Source organism: Monopterus albus, unplaced genomic scaffold, assembly GCF_001952655.1.
Source record: "Monopterus albus unplaced genomic scaffold, M_albus_1.0 scaffold528.1, whole genome shotgun sequence".
Taxonomy (NCBI): Eukaryota; Metazoa; Chordata; class Actinopteri; order Synbranchiformes; family Synbranchidae; genus Monopterus; species Monopterus albus.
Window position 1 is genome coordinate 112,001 of NW_018128408.1, and position 20,507 is coordinate 132,507.

General features: G+C 39.8%; 1 protein-coding gene across 3 annotated transcripts; it reads right to left on the reverse strand.

The window, feature by feature from the left end:
- Positions 1-460: 460 nt before the first annotated feature.
- LOC109952987 (troponin T, fast skeletal muscle isoforms-like) lies at positions 461-13,250 on the reverse strand. 3 transcript variants are annotated; one of them, XM_020588319.1, is made up of 15 exons: positions 13,152-13,250; positions 10,077-10,116; positions 9,970-9,983; positions 9,038-9,049; positions 7,750-7,920; positions 6,081-6,098; positions 5,028-5,046; positions 4,894-4,939; positions 3,722-3,838; positions 3,435-3,512; positions 3,130-3,243; positions 2,912-3,021; positions 2,184-2,274; positions 914-954; positions 461-681 (listed from the first exon to the last, which is right to left on the reverse strand). In XM_020588319.1, the coding sequence occupies exons 2-15, from the start codon at positions 10,094-10,096 to the stop codon at positions 642-644; spliced, it is 891 nt and encodes a 296-aa protein (XP_020443975.1). In that variant the 5' UTR covers positions 10,097-10,116; positions 13,152-13,250; the 3' UTR covers positions 461-641. The 3 variants fall into 3 exon arrangements, with proteins under 3 accessions (XP_020443975.1, XP_020443976.1, XP_020443974.1); XM_020588320.1 differs by lacking the exon at positions 9,038-9,049 and having other exon boundaries at positions 13,152-13,249; XM_020588318.1 differs by lacking the exons at positions 9,970-9,983; positions 10,077-10,116; positions 13,152-13,250 and having other exon boundaries at positions 9,038-9,112.
- Between the last annotated feature and the right edge of the window lie 7,257 nt (positions 13,251-20,507).

Sequence of the window (20,507 nt, forward strand, 5' to 3'; positions counted from 1 at the left end):
TGGTGGTGATCTGGATCATCATCCTGATCCAGGAATTATTTTAAAAGGATTCTTCACCATTGTGAGATAGGGCAGATTTCAGTATGTTTGCCTCAACTCCAGTGCCTACAGTGCGCCATAAGATTTGCAACACACCAAAGTCTGATCTGGATCCAAGTAGTATTCAGGATCTGCTGATCCAGAATGTTCTCACTCACAGGGCTCACAGAAAAATCATCAAATAATGCTGCAGCAATAAACAGTAAAAATGTATTACTATTATTATTATTATTAGTAATAGTAGTAGCAGACATTTATTTTTTTGTGATGGGAGTTTCACCGCATGATGCAAAAAAAATTTAAACAGACACAATTTGTGACAAAAAGGCTGAAGAACAAACACTTGTCACATTTTATTGTCTGAACCATCATATTGTTTATTTATATATCTATATATTTATTTAACATAACATAACCACATTAATGACATTTTTAAACGTCTTTATTTGAGCTAAAGTCATTCAGAAAACATTTTCAATCAAGCAAACAGAGGCTGTAAGACGTCCAGCTGTCGTTGTTCTGGAGCTGCAGGCATCTCCGTGCGACTGCTGTAGCTGACAGAACGTGCCTTCTGTCTGGACAGACCGGCACCGAGGAGCTGCTCACTTTCTGCGGCGGCGTGTAGCGGCTCCCTTCTTGCTGCTGCAAGGCACAAAGTGCAGAAACAGAGTCAGATCTGCACAGTGTCCCTTTAACCAGCTAATAATCAGGATTATGATACAGGTTATCCAGGATGGCCAGATGTTACGAGGGTAACCATTTAACCCGAAGAGAGCCAGGCCAAAGTGGACCTGCTCCGTGGTGTAGGCTCCTGATGTTGTCTGCAAATGTCATGGTTTCATAAATCTGTGAATGTTTATCAGCCGGCACTTACTGTTTCTGCAGCTCATCAATGCGGTTTCTGAGGGAGATGACCTGAAAGACAGGTTGTGATGTGATTGAGCAGACAGGTACATCTCACCTGCACAAGGTCAGGACTTTGACATTCTCAGTTTAAAGCTGCAATAAGTAACATTTTCAGGATATCAGCCAGCACTGAGCATTGTTGTACATACATGAGGGTTTCAGGAACACTTCATAAGGTCCAGTACATTCATTCATTCATTCATTCATTTTCTACCGCTTAGTCCCTGAACGGGGTCACAAGGGGGTCGCCCAGAGCCAATCCCGGCCGGCAATCAGGCAAAGGCGGGGTACACCCTGGACAGGTCACCAATGCATCGCAGGGCTAACACATAGATGAACAACCACACACACGCACGCACATACACTCCTATGGGCAATTTAGAGACACCAATCAACCTAAGCTGCATGTCTTTGGACTGTGGGAGGAAGCCGGAGTACCCAGAGAGAACCCACACAAGCACGGGTGGGGCCCGAACTCGTAACCTTCTCGCTGTGAGGCAACAGTGCACCAGGTGCTGCCCTTGCCATCATGCTGCCCAGTCCAGTCCAGTACAACACTGCCCTTTTTATGACCTCAGCGATAAACGTATAATTGATTCCTACATTTCTAACAATTTCACCGTAAACTGAAATGTGAGTTTCATAATGACGGATGTTATGGTGAGGTTCTTGTTTTGGATTACATTCAGCTGTGCAGGTGTGAGTAATAAAGCACTCATTGAGTAGCTATGGGGTTCAGTAGAATTTTATCAAATCGGAGTCCCTTACTCAATCTGATTAAGCAGTTTGTTAGTTTTAAAAAAGTATTTTTATTTCACTTATCTCAGCTACAACACAGTGTTGTTTAGCATAAGATAATAATGAAGAATCTAGCTTGTTGTGAACAAGTTGATGATTTTAGTTGTGATTATAGTCCATTTACCAGACAGCAGGACACTGGCCCTAATAGAAATGACAACAATGAGCTATAAAACTGTCCCACTGACGGAGAAACACCCATGTGCAGGAAAACTCATCACAAGATACTATATGTTGTACCTTTATGTGCTAAGATGCATAATTGAACTCTACATTTGTTGTGGTAAATATAATCTTTCTTACACAGTAAATATGAAAAGGTGGCATATAGTTGTCTTTAGATGTAAGACAACCAATACAGCCCAAAGAATTTTAAAACTGAGAGTGTGTTTCTGCATGCACAAATACACAGTGTGTCTTTACTTCTGTTACTCACTGACCTCGTATGTCTGTCTCTTGAGCTTCTCGCATTCATCGTATTTAATTTCCTCCAGGGTGTGCAGCCACTCCCACATCTCCTTTGCCTTTTCCCTGGAGCACACAAGCCGGGAACAAAAAAAGTAAAAAAAACAATCTTCTGAAGAAACTCAAAGCAAAATGTTTTCCTCTGCAAATGAGTCCTTATCTGCAACCATCTTACATCCAGTCACTGATATTTCACAAGCTTTTTTCCTTCTATTACATCAAATTAGTGGAGCATTAGTGGGTGTGATTGTTAGTAGGAGACGTGCCCGGTAGACGTGACTTGTAGGACTGTGATGTGTAGTAGAGGGAAAGCGGGTGAAAGTGGATGCATCATGTTCAGTTCCTATATATTTGTCCCTGTCTTACAATCTACAAATAGATGGTGTTGTGATGTGGGGGCTCCAACTTCCAGGCATGCTGAAAATGGGACTTTATCCCAAACAATACCTTTCCTTATTAGGTCTTCTCTGCATAGCTACTAACTTTTGTTACGGATATTATCATTTAGGTATTTAGGTGTTAATTAATGTCTTATTTCCAAGAAAAGCATCTGGATTTGGTACCAGTTATAAAGGTAATAGAAAAAATAATAAAGTGAAAGTGCTACAGCTACCTTCAAGAAGAAAATAGTAAATTGTTCAGTAGGTAAGCCAAAGTCTATCAGAGTTTGCTACAACTTTTCTTGTTTCCTGTTGTGGGTTACCTCAGCATGTCCTCACTGAGCTCATCCACGTTCAGAGGTTTGCATCTTTCTGCAAGAACCTTCTTCTTCTTCTCTCTTTCAGTCTGCTTCTTGCCTCTCTTTGCTTCAATCTAGAGAAGTCCAGCTAGTTAGACTTGTTGATGCCTGCTTTGTATGAAGATATGGTAAAAATCTGAAATCTTACACAGGCACACAAAAATAAATAAGCAAAAACATACCCTCTGTAGGTGGCTGGTCATGCCCGAGCCAGCGCTGGACAGTGCTGACTTCTTCTTGGCGTCATCCTCAGCCTTTCTGTGGAGGTCGGCCTCCTCCTTTCTCATCCGCTCAGCCTGTAAAATGAATTTAAAATATGATGGCCTGATGTTAAATTATACTTGCACAAATAAATGTTGTTTGGTTCAATCGATCTATTTGACAAAGTTCACTGCTGCTGAATGAGCCAAAAGCATGACCAGACGTGGGCTGTGAACTGCACCAGGCAGAAAAACTGTAGCAATTCAATAAAAGCACAACTACAGACCTCCCGCCGGGCCTGCCGCTCCTTCTCCTGCTCGGCACGGATCCTCTGCTGCTCGGCTCTCTCAGCACGGCGCTTCTCCTAGAAACACACACCAAAAGACAATACTGCAAAAGCTTCCTTCCACAAGCAGCTTTAGAAGTTGTTTGGTTCATTTCCTCAATTATGATACAAAAAAAAAGCTTCATTGTGATTCTTAATAAAGCCTTATGAAAAGAAACACAAAGGGCAACTCAAACTGGCCTGTTGCCTTCACATGCACTGTGCGTTTTAATTAGGTAAAGTCTCACAATTCTTGATTTGAGAGCGATGAGTTCCTCCTCCTCTCTCTTCCTGCACTCAAAGTGAGCATCGATCAGTGACTGCAGCTCAACCAGGTCTTTGTTTTGACGTTTTTTCTGGATGTCCTGTAAGAGGTAGACAGGAGACTGCAGTCATTAACAAAAGCTACTTTGTCATTACTCAGTCACGGTCAGAGCAGAGAGGCCGGTGGCCCATATACAGTATGTATAATACTGATGTCATGTTTTTTTTTTCCCCCTGGCTGTTTGCATCGGGTAAAATACACCAATTTAATAACAAATAAGACACACCTTTCCTGAACTTAAATGAACATTTATTTAACCTTAATATAAAATGAGCATGTCCCTCCTTTGCTACAGTCTTATTTCACCTTATTTTAAATAAAAAAAATATTCCTGAATTATTACAAAATCAATCTGTAATAAACTTTTATGAATAAAAGATTAATAAAACATTTAGCATGGCTCCAGACTAACATTTCATACTGGTGGCACCCAGTCTCTCAGATGGTGGCACTGGTGCACCACCTCTGTCTTAAAACGTAATGCAAAAGAATCAGTATTTTTCTCAATTATTTTAAATACTCTCACCTTCCAATGTGCTTAGCCTATGTTTATAATGAAATTCAGAGAGAGGGAGACTTATAGAACACAGTAGATGGGGAAACCACTTCAGGATCAAGTTTACACCTTGGCCCGATTAATCAGTCAACTACTAATGTTCAGCACTGCACAGATGATCATTCTCAGACCTTCAGAAGGTACTAGCCCCTGACTAGGGACTTTTTGTGGGCAGCAGACCTATGTCCAGGAACTAAATTTAAACCCTGGTTCCTCTGGTGGAAACGTAGGTAGAGAACCTGTTACCCAGGGAGACTTCCTTTGGTGGAAACAGGTTAAACAGGACAGACGTTTCTGCCTCAAAACCCACACTGTGTAGAAAATCCTGGCCTTTGGAAGTGAGTATGAAAAAGTAAAACGAGCATCCCTCTTCAACAACCATGAGAGAAAAATAGTAGTGTGCGATCAAGTTTGTCTCCTAATTTGGGACAGCTGCTTCTGGATTCGCACTGGGCTCCTGTGCCAGTAATAGACTGTCACGTGGCATCAGGTTTGGAGTGAGAATTGCCACAGACCCCTTTGCATCCAGTTCAGCTTACATCAAAGTCCACCTTTTCTCCCTCAGGGATCTTTGGAGCAGTGGGTCTGTTGAAACACATAAAATTATAATTATACCACTGTGAAAACCTTGTGGTTCATGATGCTACAGTTTATGGACAGTATATGTACTCACTTGAACTTCGGCTTCTCCTCTGGTTTTTCAGCATCAAAACAGCAACAGGAGAGAAGAGAGAAATCAAACTGTTAGAGACACAAATATGCAGACAAAGTCTGAAGAACTGCTGGTTAATTGGGGGAAGATCCATGTGGACAAGTGGTTACGTCTGAGGGACACAAGTTTTTCACACCTCCAACAGATCGTTGTAATCTGAGCGTGAGTCTTAATTTTAGCGAAACCTCCTGTCAACAGTGGCCCAATTACTGTGTGATAACCTCTGTTATGCTTATTATAAATACACAGTAATACTTGTTGGAAACGTGAATATGAAAAGTAAAGCTTTTCCATATTTCTGAAGTATTTTTGTCATATCTTTGTAAGTACCTCTAACTGAAGCAATATTACTGTGCATTATCTGGAAAGTATGGGTTAATAGACAGAAGAAGGGCCACTGTAAGGAGAGGTGTTACCTAACACTTCTATTTCATAGTGTTAATTTGTTGTGCATTAGTGTGTAAATCAAACCAGTATAATCAGGATCAGTAAACTGTATCAAATCATCACATAAACTATTTAATAGTTTAATTTTTTGAACATACATCAGTGCACACTTTAAGACTGACTTTGTAATTACTGTTAATTGTTTGTTGTGGTGAAAACAACCAAAGTTTGTGATTAGTCATTTTTTTATGGGATCCTGACACTAATAAATCAGACACAGGAGGAAAACGCAGGCAAAACAACAATTATTCAAAATACAAACTACCATCTTCATCTCCCTCCTCCTCTGGCAGGACAAATTTATGCAAAAAAGAAAAGAAGCAGAAATAAGCAGTAGGGCTCGTAACCATGACTCAGAATTTCTCAGTATGTACCTTGACGTCACCTCCGTTGGCTGACGTAGGGGCAAAAGCAAACTGATTAATTCTGAGTTTCCCTCAGCGAAACAAAGAAATGCACACAGTTTGAACGTATTCATGTGTGAAAGGTGTGAAACACTCTGTAACCGACAGAGAAACATAAACTGGGTCCAATCAGAAGAACAGAGAAGAATTTAAATTAACATACCTTCCTCTTCATAGGCCTCTGCATGCAGCAAGTGTCCAAAGCAAGAGCAGAACAGAAACCATTAGTGATTGGACAGGGCAGCTTATGAAGCGCATTTACCAGACTGGGGTGTTTACAGTGGTAGCCACTGCACAAGTCCCACGTAAAGCATTAATCCTGCATTAACATTAGCTCTTTCACAGCTTTAGAAAGGTAACTGCATGGTTCTGAAATTTTATTAATAAAGGTGCTCACGTGAGCTTCTTTTGATCAGTCATTTCCTAAATAATAGCCCTTTGACTATAGTGGTCTTTATTGGCTGTATTACAAATCCCCAGATATTTTCTTGGTGGGGAGAAAATGGACAGGATTTCACACCAAAGATGGTAGCGGTTGGTGGAGTGGGTTTAGCTGTGCTCTCACAAATAGCACACCATGTTCATACAGTATCTCCCCTCACTATTCTTAGCCAAGTAAATGTTGTTGTGTAAATGTACTGTAGATCTCAACCATACAGGTGGACAATCAGAAGACAGTCACATGAGTTGTTTTACAAATGATTCTGAAAGATTTTATCATTATTTTAATAATTTTGAACCTATTTACTGTAGCTATTGAGACTTTCTGTCTACAACACCATTGAACTGGTCTTATGCTCAACATGTAGTAAGATGGAGAATACAGTGATTAAATGGACAGTTTGTTGCTAATCTAGCCCTAATAACTTAGGGTCCATGGCTTGTTTTTGAGTCTTTCCACCCCAGAATGGTGAGTAATTGCAACCCACAAACAATGTACCACACTATTTCTAAAGCAGCAGCATCAACATTAGTTCAGCAAGTGTACATCAAAGCCTGGGACTTGTGCAGCGACTCCTGCATTTAAAAAACCATCTGAACAAAACAGACATTTCCATGAAGGACTTAAATGGTGATTACTTAATAACACAACACCCCAGTGCAAATTCTTTAGAGCAGTTTGCCAGTCTCACTCTTCATCTATACTCAGAAAGAAAGAAGAAGGGAGCTGAAGAGAAATGACTCTAAATGACTCAAACTAACCATCATTTTTCTGCTAGAGCCTTGAAGAGTCACACAAGTTTGACTAAATGCAAACCATGGAAATGGTCATTAAAACAAAATGAGACAAACATGGATAGAACACCATGGATGAGACAAGGAGGTCGATTCATGTAAAGACAGCTGACTTTCTTCTCCCTTTCAGCATTATGCACAGCTCCTATTGAAAACACATCTGGCACTGTAGGGTACGCTAGTTTGAATGTGCCATACACTGCTAGTGCGTGTTGACCTGCTAGTGGCCGCAGTATTCAAGAGATTGGAACAAGTGAACAGATTGATCAGCAATAGTATTATACAGTAACTGTGACATTTGTTTTGGGGATGGTGCTAGAGGGATGGCAATCAAAATAATGGCACAGTGGCGCAGTGGTTAGCACTGTCACCACCTACAGATGGAAGGACTAGTGTTTAGTCTAAAGCTTTGCAGTGACCACTGAGAAAACTCAGAAACTCAAATCATGCCAAGTTGTCCTCAGTGCTCAGTACTTTGGCTTGTCAAGCGGAATCTTTTCTGCAGTGGGTTGACGTTGACAGGGCAGACTATCCTACAGAGCAGAGTGCTGAACATCCTGCAGCAGAAGGGTGAACGGACTGCCCATGCCACATACCTTCCTCCTCATGAACCACATGCTGCACCACCTCTGGCTCTGGCTCTGGTTCTGGTTCTGGCTCTGGTTCTTTCTCTGGTTCTGGTTCTGGTTCAGGCTCTACCTCTGGCTCTGCCTCTACCTGGGCCTCCTTCTCAGGGGCTACTTCTACTTCTACTAGCTCCTCCTGGGCTACGGGCACGCAGCATGCACCAAACCGTCGGGGAGAGGGAGCGTGTCGGAGAGGGCCGTTAATGAAGACCACAGACATGACAGAGCCATTAGAAACCAAAAGTGAGAAGTTACTTTAGTGACAAAGAGGATGAATAGGTGAGCGAGGGACAGAGCTGCTGGGGAACAGAGAGAGAAACAATGATGATGAGGGATAGTCAGCTGACCTTTCACAGAGAAGCCATATTGAACTGTTGAGGTGGGAAGCTACCTGTAGAGCAGCCATTTTGTGTTGATGTTGTGTATAACTATACAAACATTTCACAAATTCAGCTTTAAAACCTAATGGTCCCTATTAAACCCATAGCCCAGAGAAACCATAGAGGCAATTCTTAATTTCTCACTTGATTTCAAAATCATTGAGATGTTAGATAAACTCTGTTATTTTAATAAGTTTAAGTTTAAGAGTCCCTGTTCCTGTTTCTTGATTGGACTGAGAATCACCCAGGTGTCTTTCCACCTGCACTGTTTAAAATATGGCCGTTGTGTGAACGAGGTCAGTGACAGTTGCACTGATGTAACATTAACAGATGTAAACATGTCACATGCCCAGGAAATAAATGTAAAGAGCCCAGAAGCTCTGTCACATTTTTTCCTTAACCATGTGATTTGAAACATCACTCTGTCAGAGAAAATCACCCTTAATTTCAAAGTATTTGACTGACAGCTGGAACGAAGCTTTACGCTTTAAAATGGAAATATCCTACGATCGCTATATAACAGATCTGTTTATTTCTGCAAAAATATGAGAAAAGGTTCAGCAACAATAGCAGTGCACCTCCACAAAAGGCATTTTGATATCATGAAAAGTGCTATTGTTTATCCAACTAAGAATCATTAACAGTCTAACCTGCTAAACATTTATCACCTGTTAACATAAACGATTTTTACAGTTTAATTTAGGAATCCCTACTTTGATTTTAAATCTGTGTAGATGAGTATGACCGGGAAATAAATAAATAAATAAAAAAGCAGGTGCCAGTGTCAAACACTTCAAGTAAAGGGTGAAACCACACAGCTGACAGATTAGTACAGTGGAGAAAGGTCTTAAATGTTGAATCAATTCCGTTGTCTTTACCTTCCTCCTCATCTCCAGTTTTGGAAAGACAGATATAGTGGGACAACAGAAACAAATATAACATGGTGTCATTTTATAATTACATTTAAATATTTTCTAAGTTGACATGCATACAGAATATATAATAAAACATAAATTCATATGTTAGCAGTTTATTTGAGGCATATTTTGAACAAATTTATAGAAAATGTATGATAAGAAAGAAAGAGAAGTAGCTTGGTGATGCACCATGGGTGCATTTATCAAAATGTCCACTCAGGGGCGACCTAGTATAAAGAAGCAAGGAGCTAAATTTGCCACTATAAAAACCTCTTAAGATCAGTACCTGTATAAGAAAGGAACCTGAAAAAAAGCTTTGAATATGAACAATGTTATTTAAAACCTTTTGCATAATAAAATAGAGATTATATGCATGAATGGATTATTGAACAGGCTACTGGGCAAGAGCCTCTGGATGAAGTGAGTTAATGCCTTGTATGAAAGTCACAGAGCTTTGTTGAAAGACAAATTGACCATAAAGAGAAGCAAACAACTACAAGGAGAAGCAGAATGGCTAGAAAAAGATGCAAAATAAACACAAAGAGATGGAAACTGATGATAAAGAGATACAAAATGACCAAAAGGGCTTAAAATAACCACAAAGAAACTCAAAAATTGCCCCAAAAAAGAGAGTTGAAAATGACCACAAATAGACACAAAACAACTACAGAGATGCAGAATGACTAGAACAATATGAAAGATAATCAAAGAGAGAGGCTAAATGACTAAAGCTTCCATCTGGTCGGTCCTGTATAGGAGTGTGGAATCGTTTGTCTGTCTGTGCCCAGGGGCCCATTTTCTCATAATCCATCCATGCTTATATGGCACTTGATTGCTGCGTAGAACTAACATTTAATAATTGAAACAAACACGGCAGAATGGTTGTCACTTACCGTCGAACTGCTCCCTGAAATAGAAAAAAATCAAGACATTCAGCATAAAATCCCACAGCAGTTTGTTTTAGTCTGACACATCAGACTGTGTGTTGTTATTGACTTACACTTCCTCAGCGTCAGACATGGTGACAGCAGACTTCACACCTGAAGAGAAAGACAAAAGAGCCTGTTGACTGAGGTGTAGCAGTGAAGTAGCTGTACTACTTTTTTAAAAAATGCTAAACATTTCATTGTTGCAAGATCTCCAATGTAAGAATTTGCTGCTTTTCTCTTTAGCTACTGTAATAATTTTAATTTACTTATAATAATTGAGGGGTTACAAGAAAACGTTGATGACCACTGGTTTAATTTTTAACAATGAGTTGTATTTTATAAAGGTATCACATTGTTTTAGCTAAAACCTTCATCTGAACAACAAGTAGTCACTCCAGTTCTCATGTATTTGTAGTGCAGTAAAGTTTCCTCTTAACTGTAGTGGACTACATGTATAAAGTAGCAGCAAATAGAAATACTTGAGTAAATGCACTTATTTAGTGAATCACCTACTGTCCACACTATCCCATCTCAGCTGGTTTGAATGTCACTGATATGACTATTGAATCTATGCAGTCGTCAATTTACCCCCATAACCTTTATTCTTACTTGACATCTTGCCATGCAGATAGTTTTGGTTTTATTTGCCCAGGTTTTGACAAATCTTCCAGCCTTTAGTGCTTGCGGTGCTTGCTGCACTAAAAAATTACTTGTAAAAGAGTCAACAGTGACTTCTGCTCAGGAGTATTTACAGACATCAGTGTTAACAGTTTTCACAGGAACATTTCTGTGCTAGAAATTTGTTCAGATGAACTGTATTTACAGCAGGGCCTGTGGGAATACTCACACTGTGCCCAAAATAACTCCTGTGCTCACTCATCCACTGCTCCCTATAATACACTTAACCAGCAGTGGGCAGTGAATTGAGATTTCACTTAAGAATCATCACTGACAGGTGTAAAGTCGGCCTCTCAAATTCCATTCACCTCCATTGGACTCAAGTGGAGACAGAAATGTCTTAATCTCAGCACTTGGACAAACTGAACCACAACTGTTCCATAATTAGATATCACTGCAATTCAGTGGGAGAATTATAAATCTAATATACTAATATTTTTATTTGCCAACGCTTAATTGTAAAATGCTGAAACAGTTGAACTATTCAACTGCAGGCATACAAAACCAATGTATTTCAGTGTTAGAGACCACCAGAGCATGTTAGACTTGAACTGAAACCACGTCGTCTGTCCTGGATTCTACAGCGACATGCACTGATTGTAAAAATGCTAAACTTTGGTCTCATGTATGTGAAAACCCCTCTAATCAGGCCAAGTGTGGAACTGCTCCTGCAGGCCCTATGAAGCTCAGCTGGAGTCCTAAAGGGGGGCGAGGAGACAGCTCTGTTGGTGTGGGAGAATTTCTGCTCACTGTATATTCTATATACAGCATATCTGTGTCTTTGGATGACTCCTTCACATTTGCCGGGCACAGCTGCAGAGGAGTCGCAGGATTAGTTCTAGATCATATTTCTACCCATCAGCTGAGGAACAGTGTCCAAATAGCTGCTGTAATCCCTCAGCTTGGTCCAGCAGAAAGATCCCCTGCACTCAAACAGCCAATCAGCACCCGCTTCCAACAACTGAGCTCTTTGATCGACTAACAGCTGACCTCACCTCTGTGTGTTCAGCATTCACTGAGCCCATACCAACATCTCAGCACTTTGTATATTTAGTGAGGTAGCCATTTCGGTTCTTCAGTCTGAGAACAGTGAATCCTGAGAAGCGTTTCTTAGAATGGAACAAAACTCAACAGTGAAAATGAAAGACTGTTCAAACAGGCGAGACCGCAGCGGAAGATCACATTCTGAGCCGATCGAGAGCAGATTTAGAATTAAATGCCAAAATCTGACCAGTTAATAGACTCATCTCATGGGTGTGGATGAACTGTGTGAACTTTGCCTCTGACAGCAAACACACTTTGTGCATAACCAGTATCTCAGAAGTTCATATTGCTAAAAGGTTGGCCTGATTTCCAGGTCAACCATGACAACTATGCAGGTGTATCAGCTTACAGGTCAATATACTGACGAGGTTACAGGAGGAGAGTGCTTCAGTTTCAGTGTTCTATATGTGTATAATGAAAAATTAGACATGAGAAACAAGATATGGATGATATGGAAAAGGCCCAACCTAAACTAGAAATCTGAGAATTCAGCATCTGCTACATGATGCTAAATATGTGATACTGAAGTCTGTGAACATGTACATGTCTCATGCAGATATTCACACGTTAACATGTACCAAAGGGGCAGAACTACATTTACAAAAGCACAATATGCAAATAGTGTAGTAATTAATTTCTACACAGACTGCATTACAATAAATAAATAATAAAAATGAATGTGTAGTTTCAGGTTTGTTGTTCAGACAACCAGCAATCTTTTACTGTCAGCGCTACATGAAATAGGTTTTTGTAGTTTTTATGACCATTAGTGAGACACTTAAACATATTTCGAGACAATATTTAAAGATAATGTTAGTCTGTGCAAGTAAAAACAGTCAGAGATATGAAACATAAGGAAAATTTATTTCTAGCTGTAATTTACCGCTCCTTTGAGGATTGTATGGTGTGAGCAGAGCACGTCTTGTACTGTAAAGGGAGGATGCTCTCTGCTCTAGTATCACAGAACATTTGGCAGTGTCTGAATGTACTTTACAGGATTTTGATTAGTTCAGTACAATGATCTAGGCCCCTCCAGAGCTCATAGGTTTTACCCTAACATTTCAAATTAAAAGGTCCAAATAAATAAAATTTATGCTAGCTTTTTAAATTAAAATGTCTGATTTAATTACATACAGTAACAGTTTGATTAACCTGTTAATCAGTCCGGGTTGCATAAACTGGCTCTTAACATAAAGTACATGTGCTTGACATGTAGCAGAACATGTCTGCATCTGTTCCAAAGGTCTCTCCTAAGGTTACAGAACAGTTGCTGTTTTCATTAAATATTTCAGGCTCTTTCCTTTGCTGCACACAAAACAAAAAAAGACAACCAACAAATTTTTGCTTAAAAGAGGAAACGGTCATAAATACATTGTTTAGTGTTGAGGAATGAGTTCAGGGCCGCTGTCTGCCTGTGGTCTTACCTCAGAAGGGAAGAGAAGCTCCTCCAATGATGGAGATGAAGTTCTGTAAGAATCTGCAGGCTCCACTCAGAGAATAACTCCTTGTGTTCTAGTGATACTTGAGCTCATCGGGCCCTTATTGGCTGTAAGAGTGAGGTGTGTGTATTTTACAAGTTTATGTGTGGAAAGGTTGTGAGAGGAGGTGGGAACAGCCCTGACCCTGAAGAAGGAGATGGATGAAATACTGTGGTTGGAAGAGGGGGGCTCAGGTTTTGGAAAGGAGCAGCTGAGAAGCTTCTGTTGCTAAATTTACAGTGATAGAAGGCAGAGAGAAGGGTTACACATCAGCTTGGCATCCAGACAATGGAGGGAAAGTGTGTGTGTGTGTGTAGTAACCATTTCAGCAACAGGTTAATCAGTCACACTGAATTAGTACAATACAGCATTACAGAATAATAGAAGTGGACTTAAACAGAATGCTGACTAACCAGTCAATTTTAATGTGATTTCTGAAATATAGACAATAACATGTCTAATATGTACTACAAAAATACCATTTTGTTAGAGAAATCTGTGCTAGTTTGTAAATTGTGGCTACATTGTTAACTGATTATGGATTGTGGTGGCAATTTTTTCCACAACAGGATTTAATAAACCAACAGCAAACTAGAATTATCAATTTGTGCTGCATATCTTCACCAACTAGTCAAATTCACAGGAATAGGCCCAGTGTGAGCATGCGATGATCTTGACCGTTGGTCACCAAAATCTAATCAATTCATTGTTAAGTTTAAGTGGACATATTTGCCTGATTTGAAAAATTCTCTTAAGGTGTTCCTGAGAGATGGCATTTACAGGAATGGGCAGCCTGAAAACATTGCTGAGGCATAACAGCAATAAGACAGCTCTCCCTCTGTTATACACTCAGAAAAGTCCAAATATGATAGTGGTGTGAACCTTCAGGTTTTCTGGAGTTGTTTCACTGTAGTGATAGGTCTCAACTTTGGCAGTACTAGTTGGGTTCATTCTGGGTGGGTCAGTAATGCGTTATGGGCTTGATTTGGCAGTTGTAGAACTAGTTCACTTCTTGAGTGTCACTGCCAGGAGGCTTTGCTACCGGGCTGAACAGTTTAGCTTTTGGTCTTTTTGGTAATGGTGTATAGTAGGGCTGCAACAGTTAATCAACATAATTGATGATTTATATTATAAAAATTAATTGACATGTAATTTTAGCGTCAGTGCTGGTGGCAGTATTATGGCGCCTGACCGATGACTTTAGTCTTTGACAATGAAAAGCCTGGAAATGCAAACATTGGCATTGAAACATTTGTACTGAAAAAAAAAAAGAAAACACTGGCATTAAAAAAAAGTTGGTTGTCTGGTTGGCTTTCTGACAGTCTAGGCTATATATATTAAAAAGAAAGAAAAAGAAAACATTGGCAATAGTTGCACTGAAGAGCCAAGTGACATAATTCTTAGTTGAGTAATATAGTTGAGTAGTATAGTAATCCTATGGACAGTGTTTTCTAAACACCTCAAGCTTCTTTTGGCCACCAGCACCGGTTATGGGCACCTTCAACTGCATTTTGGAACAGTGCTGTGATATAAAAACATTTTCACAGGTGCTTTTCATTTAGCAAGATGTTACATGTGATCATGCATAACTTTGTTTATCTCAAGCTACCAAGTGTTAGACACTAATGTTGGTTCAACCGTATTATCTTAATGTAACGTCAACTAACTAGATCCTCCTGTCTAACATAACTTGGCTAATTCAGTATGTTAGCTGCACTAGCAATTTCTTTACTTGTAAAAAGTCTACATTTTGCTATTTCTATTGTTACTTTTCACAAGAATTGCTCCCCAACAAAAAGGTTGTACTTCTTGTGTTCTTTGTAGAGATTAACCTTCATGATGGCTGTAACTACTGCCCTGAGCTGTTGGTACGGGGAAATAGCCAGTGTCCTGTTTGATTAGCTCAGCAAGACTAGCAATCACACAAGCGTTTGTCCAAACACTGATTTTTGATTGACAGGTCATTCCTGTCGCCAGCTTACATTTCATTTTGAAATGGAGTCACCCCTCTCTAATATTTCAGCACAGAGAACTCACTGTTGTTTTTAAATTCATTCTGCTTAGATGCTCCACAAAAACACTGAGGTGCTGCACCAGCATAGCTGCATAGATTCTGTTTCTGTACTGCAGACCAGGTGCAGTCCAATGAAGTTTCTGAAGGAGAGTTTAACATGAGAGCAAGGGCCTGCCACAGTCTTGTGTGTTGTTGTGCAAGGAGAAAATACAACTCACTTTGGAGTTATGACTGAATGTACAGAACCAGTACAGCTTTGCAGTATTTTCCTAACATTACTGGATTCCGACTAGTTCGAGGGCAGTGTGGCAATTGAGTTGGCTTTGTGCATCTGTGGCATGATTGGTTGGAAGTGTTTCACTCTTGAATATTTAAACATATCTGCACATTTCCATATCAGCACTCCATTGGGCTTGATAAATCACAATTACTGTAATCCCAAAGCACTTTGCAGCCAAACCAAGAACTGGTGCGAATGGGCATGAAAATTCCACTTTGCTGAAGTTATTATAACTAATGGTTAGGGCTGAACAATTATTCATTTTCAAATTGAAATCGCTATTTAATTTCATTTTTAATTTAATCGCAATTTGATTTTCAGTCTCAATAAGAATCAATGTGCTCTCATCAACCAACATCGGTCTCATTAGTCAGTCAGGTTGGTCAGCTGTCTGAGTGCAGTATTCTTCAGGGTAGGTGTCAAAGTAGTAATAGTGACCATAATTACTTTGTCTCAGTATGATCTTCCAACCCTTGTACAGAGTCTAGTCTCTTCCTGTTTTAAGTCACCAGGTCAGAGAAGCATTGCCAGTCACACTTGGCTGTTTCCCCAGATCGCAAGCCTTCAGACAATGCCCTCAGTAATGGTCGAGGTATTAAGTTTGGCCAGTTTTCTTACCTAGTCAAAAGCCTGGACCCCATCTCTTCACCTGTTGGGGTCTATCATAACAGACATAGAGTAAGATAATATCTCTAGCTGGGTATGGGTCTCTCACTCCTTAGTCCTGATTAGAAAAGCGTAAGTACACTGCCCTAGTCAACATGCATTTAAGGCATGTGTCTCCTGTTATGTTGCCACTATATACGGGAGAAATGTGTTGGCAACAGACATTACAATAGTCAGCATGGTCATGAATGGTCAATTTATATAGTAATGGCCCAGTACTGTCTTGATCAGGGCTGTCAAATCCAGTGTTGACCAGAACGTGTCGCTGTGTAGGATATAAAACTGACAATAAGTGCTGCAGACCTGGGGCACAAAACTTAAAATGTTCTAAGAAACCAAGAATGATCAGACCATAACCTGAACCAACAAGTCACATCCTACTCCAGAAGATTCGACTTGAGAGACTGACTCACCAGAGCGTTCCGGTTTTAGTCATTGTTTTTGCTGGGTCCTGCAGCAGCGGAAACTTTTGTTTTATTGTCTCAGTTTGTCTTGTCAGATAGCTTTTCAGTGTCTCTAAAGCAGGCTTGCTTTAAAATATGAGCCAGTCACAAAACACTCTACCTCTTTCACCTAACTCCTCCTTATCTCCTCTATATTGCTCTGTCAGTTCTCAAGTTCTTGTCTCGCTCTAGCTTCCTCTTGTTGTCCATAGGTGTAATTTCTGTACCTTTCCCAGTCTATCCAAATATCTTGTCCACAGTACACTACAGTCTAATGAGATTTTGTCAACAGTTTGGTTTCCATTCAGAACAATCATGCTATATTGCAAAATGGAAGAGTTAAAAAAAAATTCATAGGTGTATTGCAGCTAGTTACATCTTTTTATGCTCGCTCATTTACATAGGCTTTTAGGTTGTACTGCTTAACAAGTCATCTTGTGATTACAATGAATTTTTAAATTGCATTTATTCATATTTATGGTCACGGGGGGAAAGGGAGATCTACACAATAGCAGGGATCCAAAACTTCATATTAACTTGGGGCTACCAACAATAGAAATTGTTTCTTGACAATTTTCTACCATTAACTTCTCAAGATTATTTGTGGTGCATGAAGTTTAAAAGCCAAAAACCTTCTGCATCTGTAGGAGTACTCTCAAATGTGTTGCTAGTATCCATTCATTAGTTGAGATGCCAAACAGTTCCTCAGTAGCCATGTAATTTGTCAAAGTTGTATTGTGGCTGATGCCACCAGACCTCTCTTTGGACAAACCTGTGGAACAATCCAGGGTGTATAAATTCTCACTGACTGAAGTGCTGCTGTTCAGAGCTGCACAGTACTACAACTAGTGGGCAGAGATTTTACTGCAACAGTACTGATTGGAAGTGATCAGAGCATTTTGTGCACCTGCCTGAAAACAACTAGAGATGTAAATTAAATGCACAGTTTGAGTTTTGTTCAAATGCATGAAACTACATACATAGGTACATATAATTGAAATCCCATCTGCTGCTGGGTGCTGACCAGTGTAACCACTGCTTCCCTGATCAGCTCCACTTGTGTAATAACCAGTGTACACGCCTAAAGGCAGATCGGCAGAGTACCCACTGATCAGGTAGTCCCAGGCCCATTTGTTTACAAGTGGAAATAATGTTTACTGAGATAAAGTGACATTTAATTTGTAGTGCAGACATTACATGCAAACGTGCTAGTAAGAGCAACTGGTAGAAGCTATAACTGTAGGTAAATTACAAATACATACAAGGGAAACATTCAGTTTTTCAAGTCAGACCTCGTTAAAATACTTGATTCACAGAACAACTTGACACAGCTTTTTGTTGTCTCTTCTTCAACTTACAGTCATTTAGGACTTCAGAGTCATAAATCTCCTTTTTAGGAAAATTGAAGATTACAGTATATTCACAGATAAAAAGACAATGACAACTGTTAGGTCAGTCAGGGTTATGTATCTGAACTAAATCTGTACCAGAAACAAATTTTTTTATTAAAATAAAATTAGTAAACCTGAGAGAAAATCTATTTGATGGCCATTTGTGGTAGAACTTTTTTTTTAATAACTGGAGCTTTATCATAGTTTTTGAAGGTCTCAACAGTTATGTATAATATGCATTATATATCAGTTTTACTTGATTAATGTTTATAGTAAGTTCCAAGGTTCTTGTTGAAAGTAATATTCTTGTGTATTGTTTATCTGTCAGGAAGTGCCCATTCTGTCCTGGATGTCTCCTCCTTAGTCCTCAGAGATGACAATGTTGACCACCTACAGTATGTCCAGGTGGAGGTGACTGCCGACCGCCTGTAGGGGCTGCTCCTCAGCCATCTCAGGTGGCCTGGAAACCCCCAGATGCCCCTGCAACACACACTGAAGGCAACCGTTTTATTTTTGGAGTGGTCATGGACACGGTGGCTCACTCCCTAAGGCTCTGGTTCACTTCAGGATGAGACGGCCCTGTGGCACCTTGAGCCGGGATTAATGAGCAGAGAGCAGTTTGTTCCGACAGCCGCTCGAAGGTAAACCAGTCAAACTCAGTGTCTGTTGGTACTGCAGAGTGATCCTGAGCCATTGGCCCTGTGCTAACCTTCAAACGGTGCATAGAATTTGATAGTAACACGTGCACGAGCTGAAATATTAAACGCATGATGCATATCAGACATTAGATCCATGAAAGGAAGAGCTTGCAGTGCTTTTCATGTTGTTTCTGCATAATTTCGTGCCCTGATAGATGAAAGGTGATGAATGATGATGTAAACATGAGTCACTGATTAACAAAACCGGCATACCAACACATTGATTATGTTTGTATTCCTTTTGCGGCCTTTTTATCCACTCTGTTGTAAATATTGAATAAACTAACTGCCTCTATCCTTCCTTTCTTACACTGTACTGTTGTTTGCTTTGCAGCCTCTCCAGAACAACAATAGCAACACCTGTCTCCACTTCAAGTAAGTGCTTCTTTGATTCATAGTGTAGCAGCCTGAGTTGAGTTCTTGAAGGCTAGACAGATTGAGGTCATGGTACAGTTTTATTGCAAAGCTAAACTTATACTTTCCTCTTTTGAGCTGCTCCAGTGGAAGCCTCAGAGATATCCCCAGAACCTTAAAAGGCGGACTTCTCAAGTGTCAGCTGGCCTCCTTGTTACTGTGACTGCTGGAATCACCTTTGCCACAGGGATTCATATTAAACATTTGCTCAAAACCAGACAAATATTTTGCTCTGTATAAAATTAAGACAGTAACTCACAAGAGGAACGTCTGTGTTGCAGATCCAGTACTTTAAATATTCAAGCCAGAGATGATCAAACTTGCAGTGTAATCACCCTACTTCCATCATGCAAACTAAAAATTAAATTAACAAAAATTTAAGAGAATTATTGCTCTGAAACACATCGCTAAGTGTATAGTCAGCAGAGCCCCAAGAGGATTTGGGCCTCATTCATTTCCAGCAGCCTGAGACCATTTATGTGTGAGTACAGGACAGCAGGCAGCAGGTGCTTGGTGTCAGGATGTTTGCTCTTACTTCCCTCAGTCTAAAATTAGACCACAGACCTTTTCTAGTGTCACCCAAAGATAATCCAATATTCAGATGGAAGAGGAACTATTAAATTGAGATATGTACAGTATATTACATAGTAAAGTAAACCAACTATCGTTAATTTTCTACAATACTGTTTCACACTATGTACATCAAATTTCAACTCACCCTATCTTCTTTTGTCCCATTTACATTTATCATCAGTTAATTATGTTTCTGACCCTTAACCTCCTTAGCATTTGGTTGTAATGTCAATAATGGAGGGATGGTCATTACCTAATTGCTAACATCCCACCTCCCTGCATGACCCTGCTCTCCCTCCTGTATGTGTCAGTCGTCTTCCTTTACGTGCACTTTCATTTCCTGCAGAGATCTTTTTTTAATCCAACAGTCTCCTTGAGAGACTATTTTCATAAGTAGTTTGTCATCGTTTCAAAGTAGCCTTACCATAAGCAACATGCCTTTCTATTTATAATAGTGACACTTCTTGTAGCTGTGCGCCATCGTGAGGACCCAATTAAAAGCTTTAAAACCTGTTAATGAGACTGCCGAGCACGTGGCTCTTTAAAAGCTAACTGCAGATTTGTCTCAGACCAATTAGCATTAGCATTAAATCAGTAGTTAGTAAGCAGCTGAATAAACTAAATTGAGAATACACTAGAGTATGATGGACAGTCAGTAAATCATAATAGAAGCAAAGACACTTTGAGAGTCAACTACATAGGAATCAAACTCCATAAATCATTTTAATTGATTTTATTTCACTATATTCAAAGATGTACAACTGTTGAAGTACCTTGAGATATTATTCACAAGATACAATGAATATGAGTCCATCAGACAAAA

What these genes read in the sequence shown, in the direction of transcription:
- LOC109952987 (XM_020588318.1), bottom strand. Translation starts at nt 9,101, where the DNA reads ATGTTATATTTGTTTCTGTTGTCCCACTATATCTGTCTTTCCAAAACT. An exon ending in AGCGGCAGGCCCGGCGGGAG is followed by an intron (nt 3,244 to 3,434) that starts GTCTGTAGTTGT and finishes TTCATTTTACAG; the next exon opens with GCTGAGCGGATGAGAAAGGA. An exon ending in ATTGATGAGCTGCAGAAACA is followed by an intron (nt 682 to 913) that starts GTAAGTGCCGGC and finishes TGTGCCTTGCAG; the next exon opens with CAGCAAGAAGGGAGCCGCTA.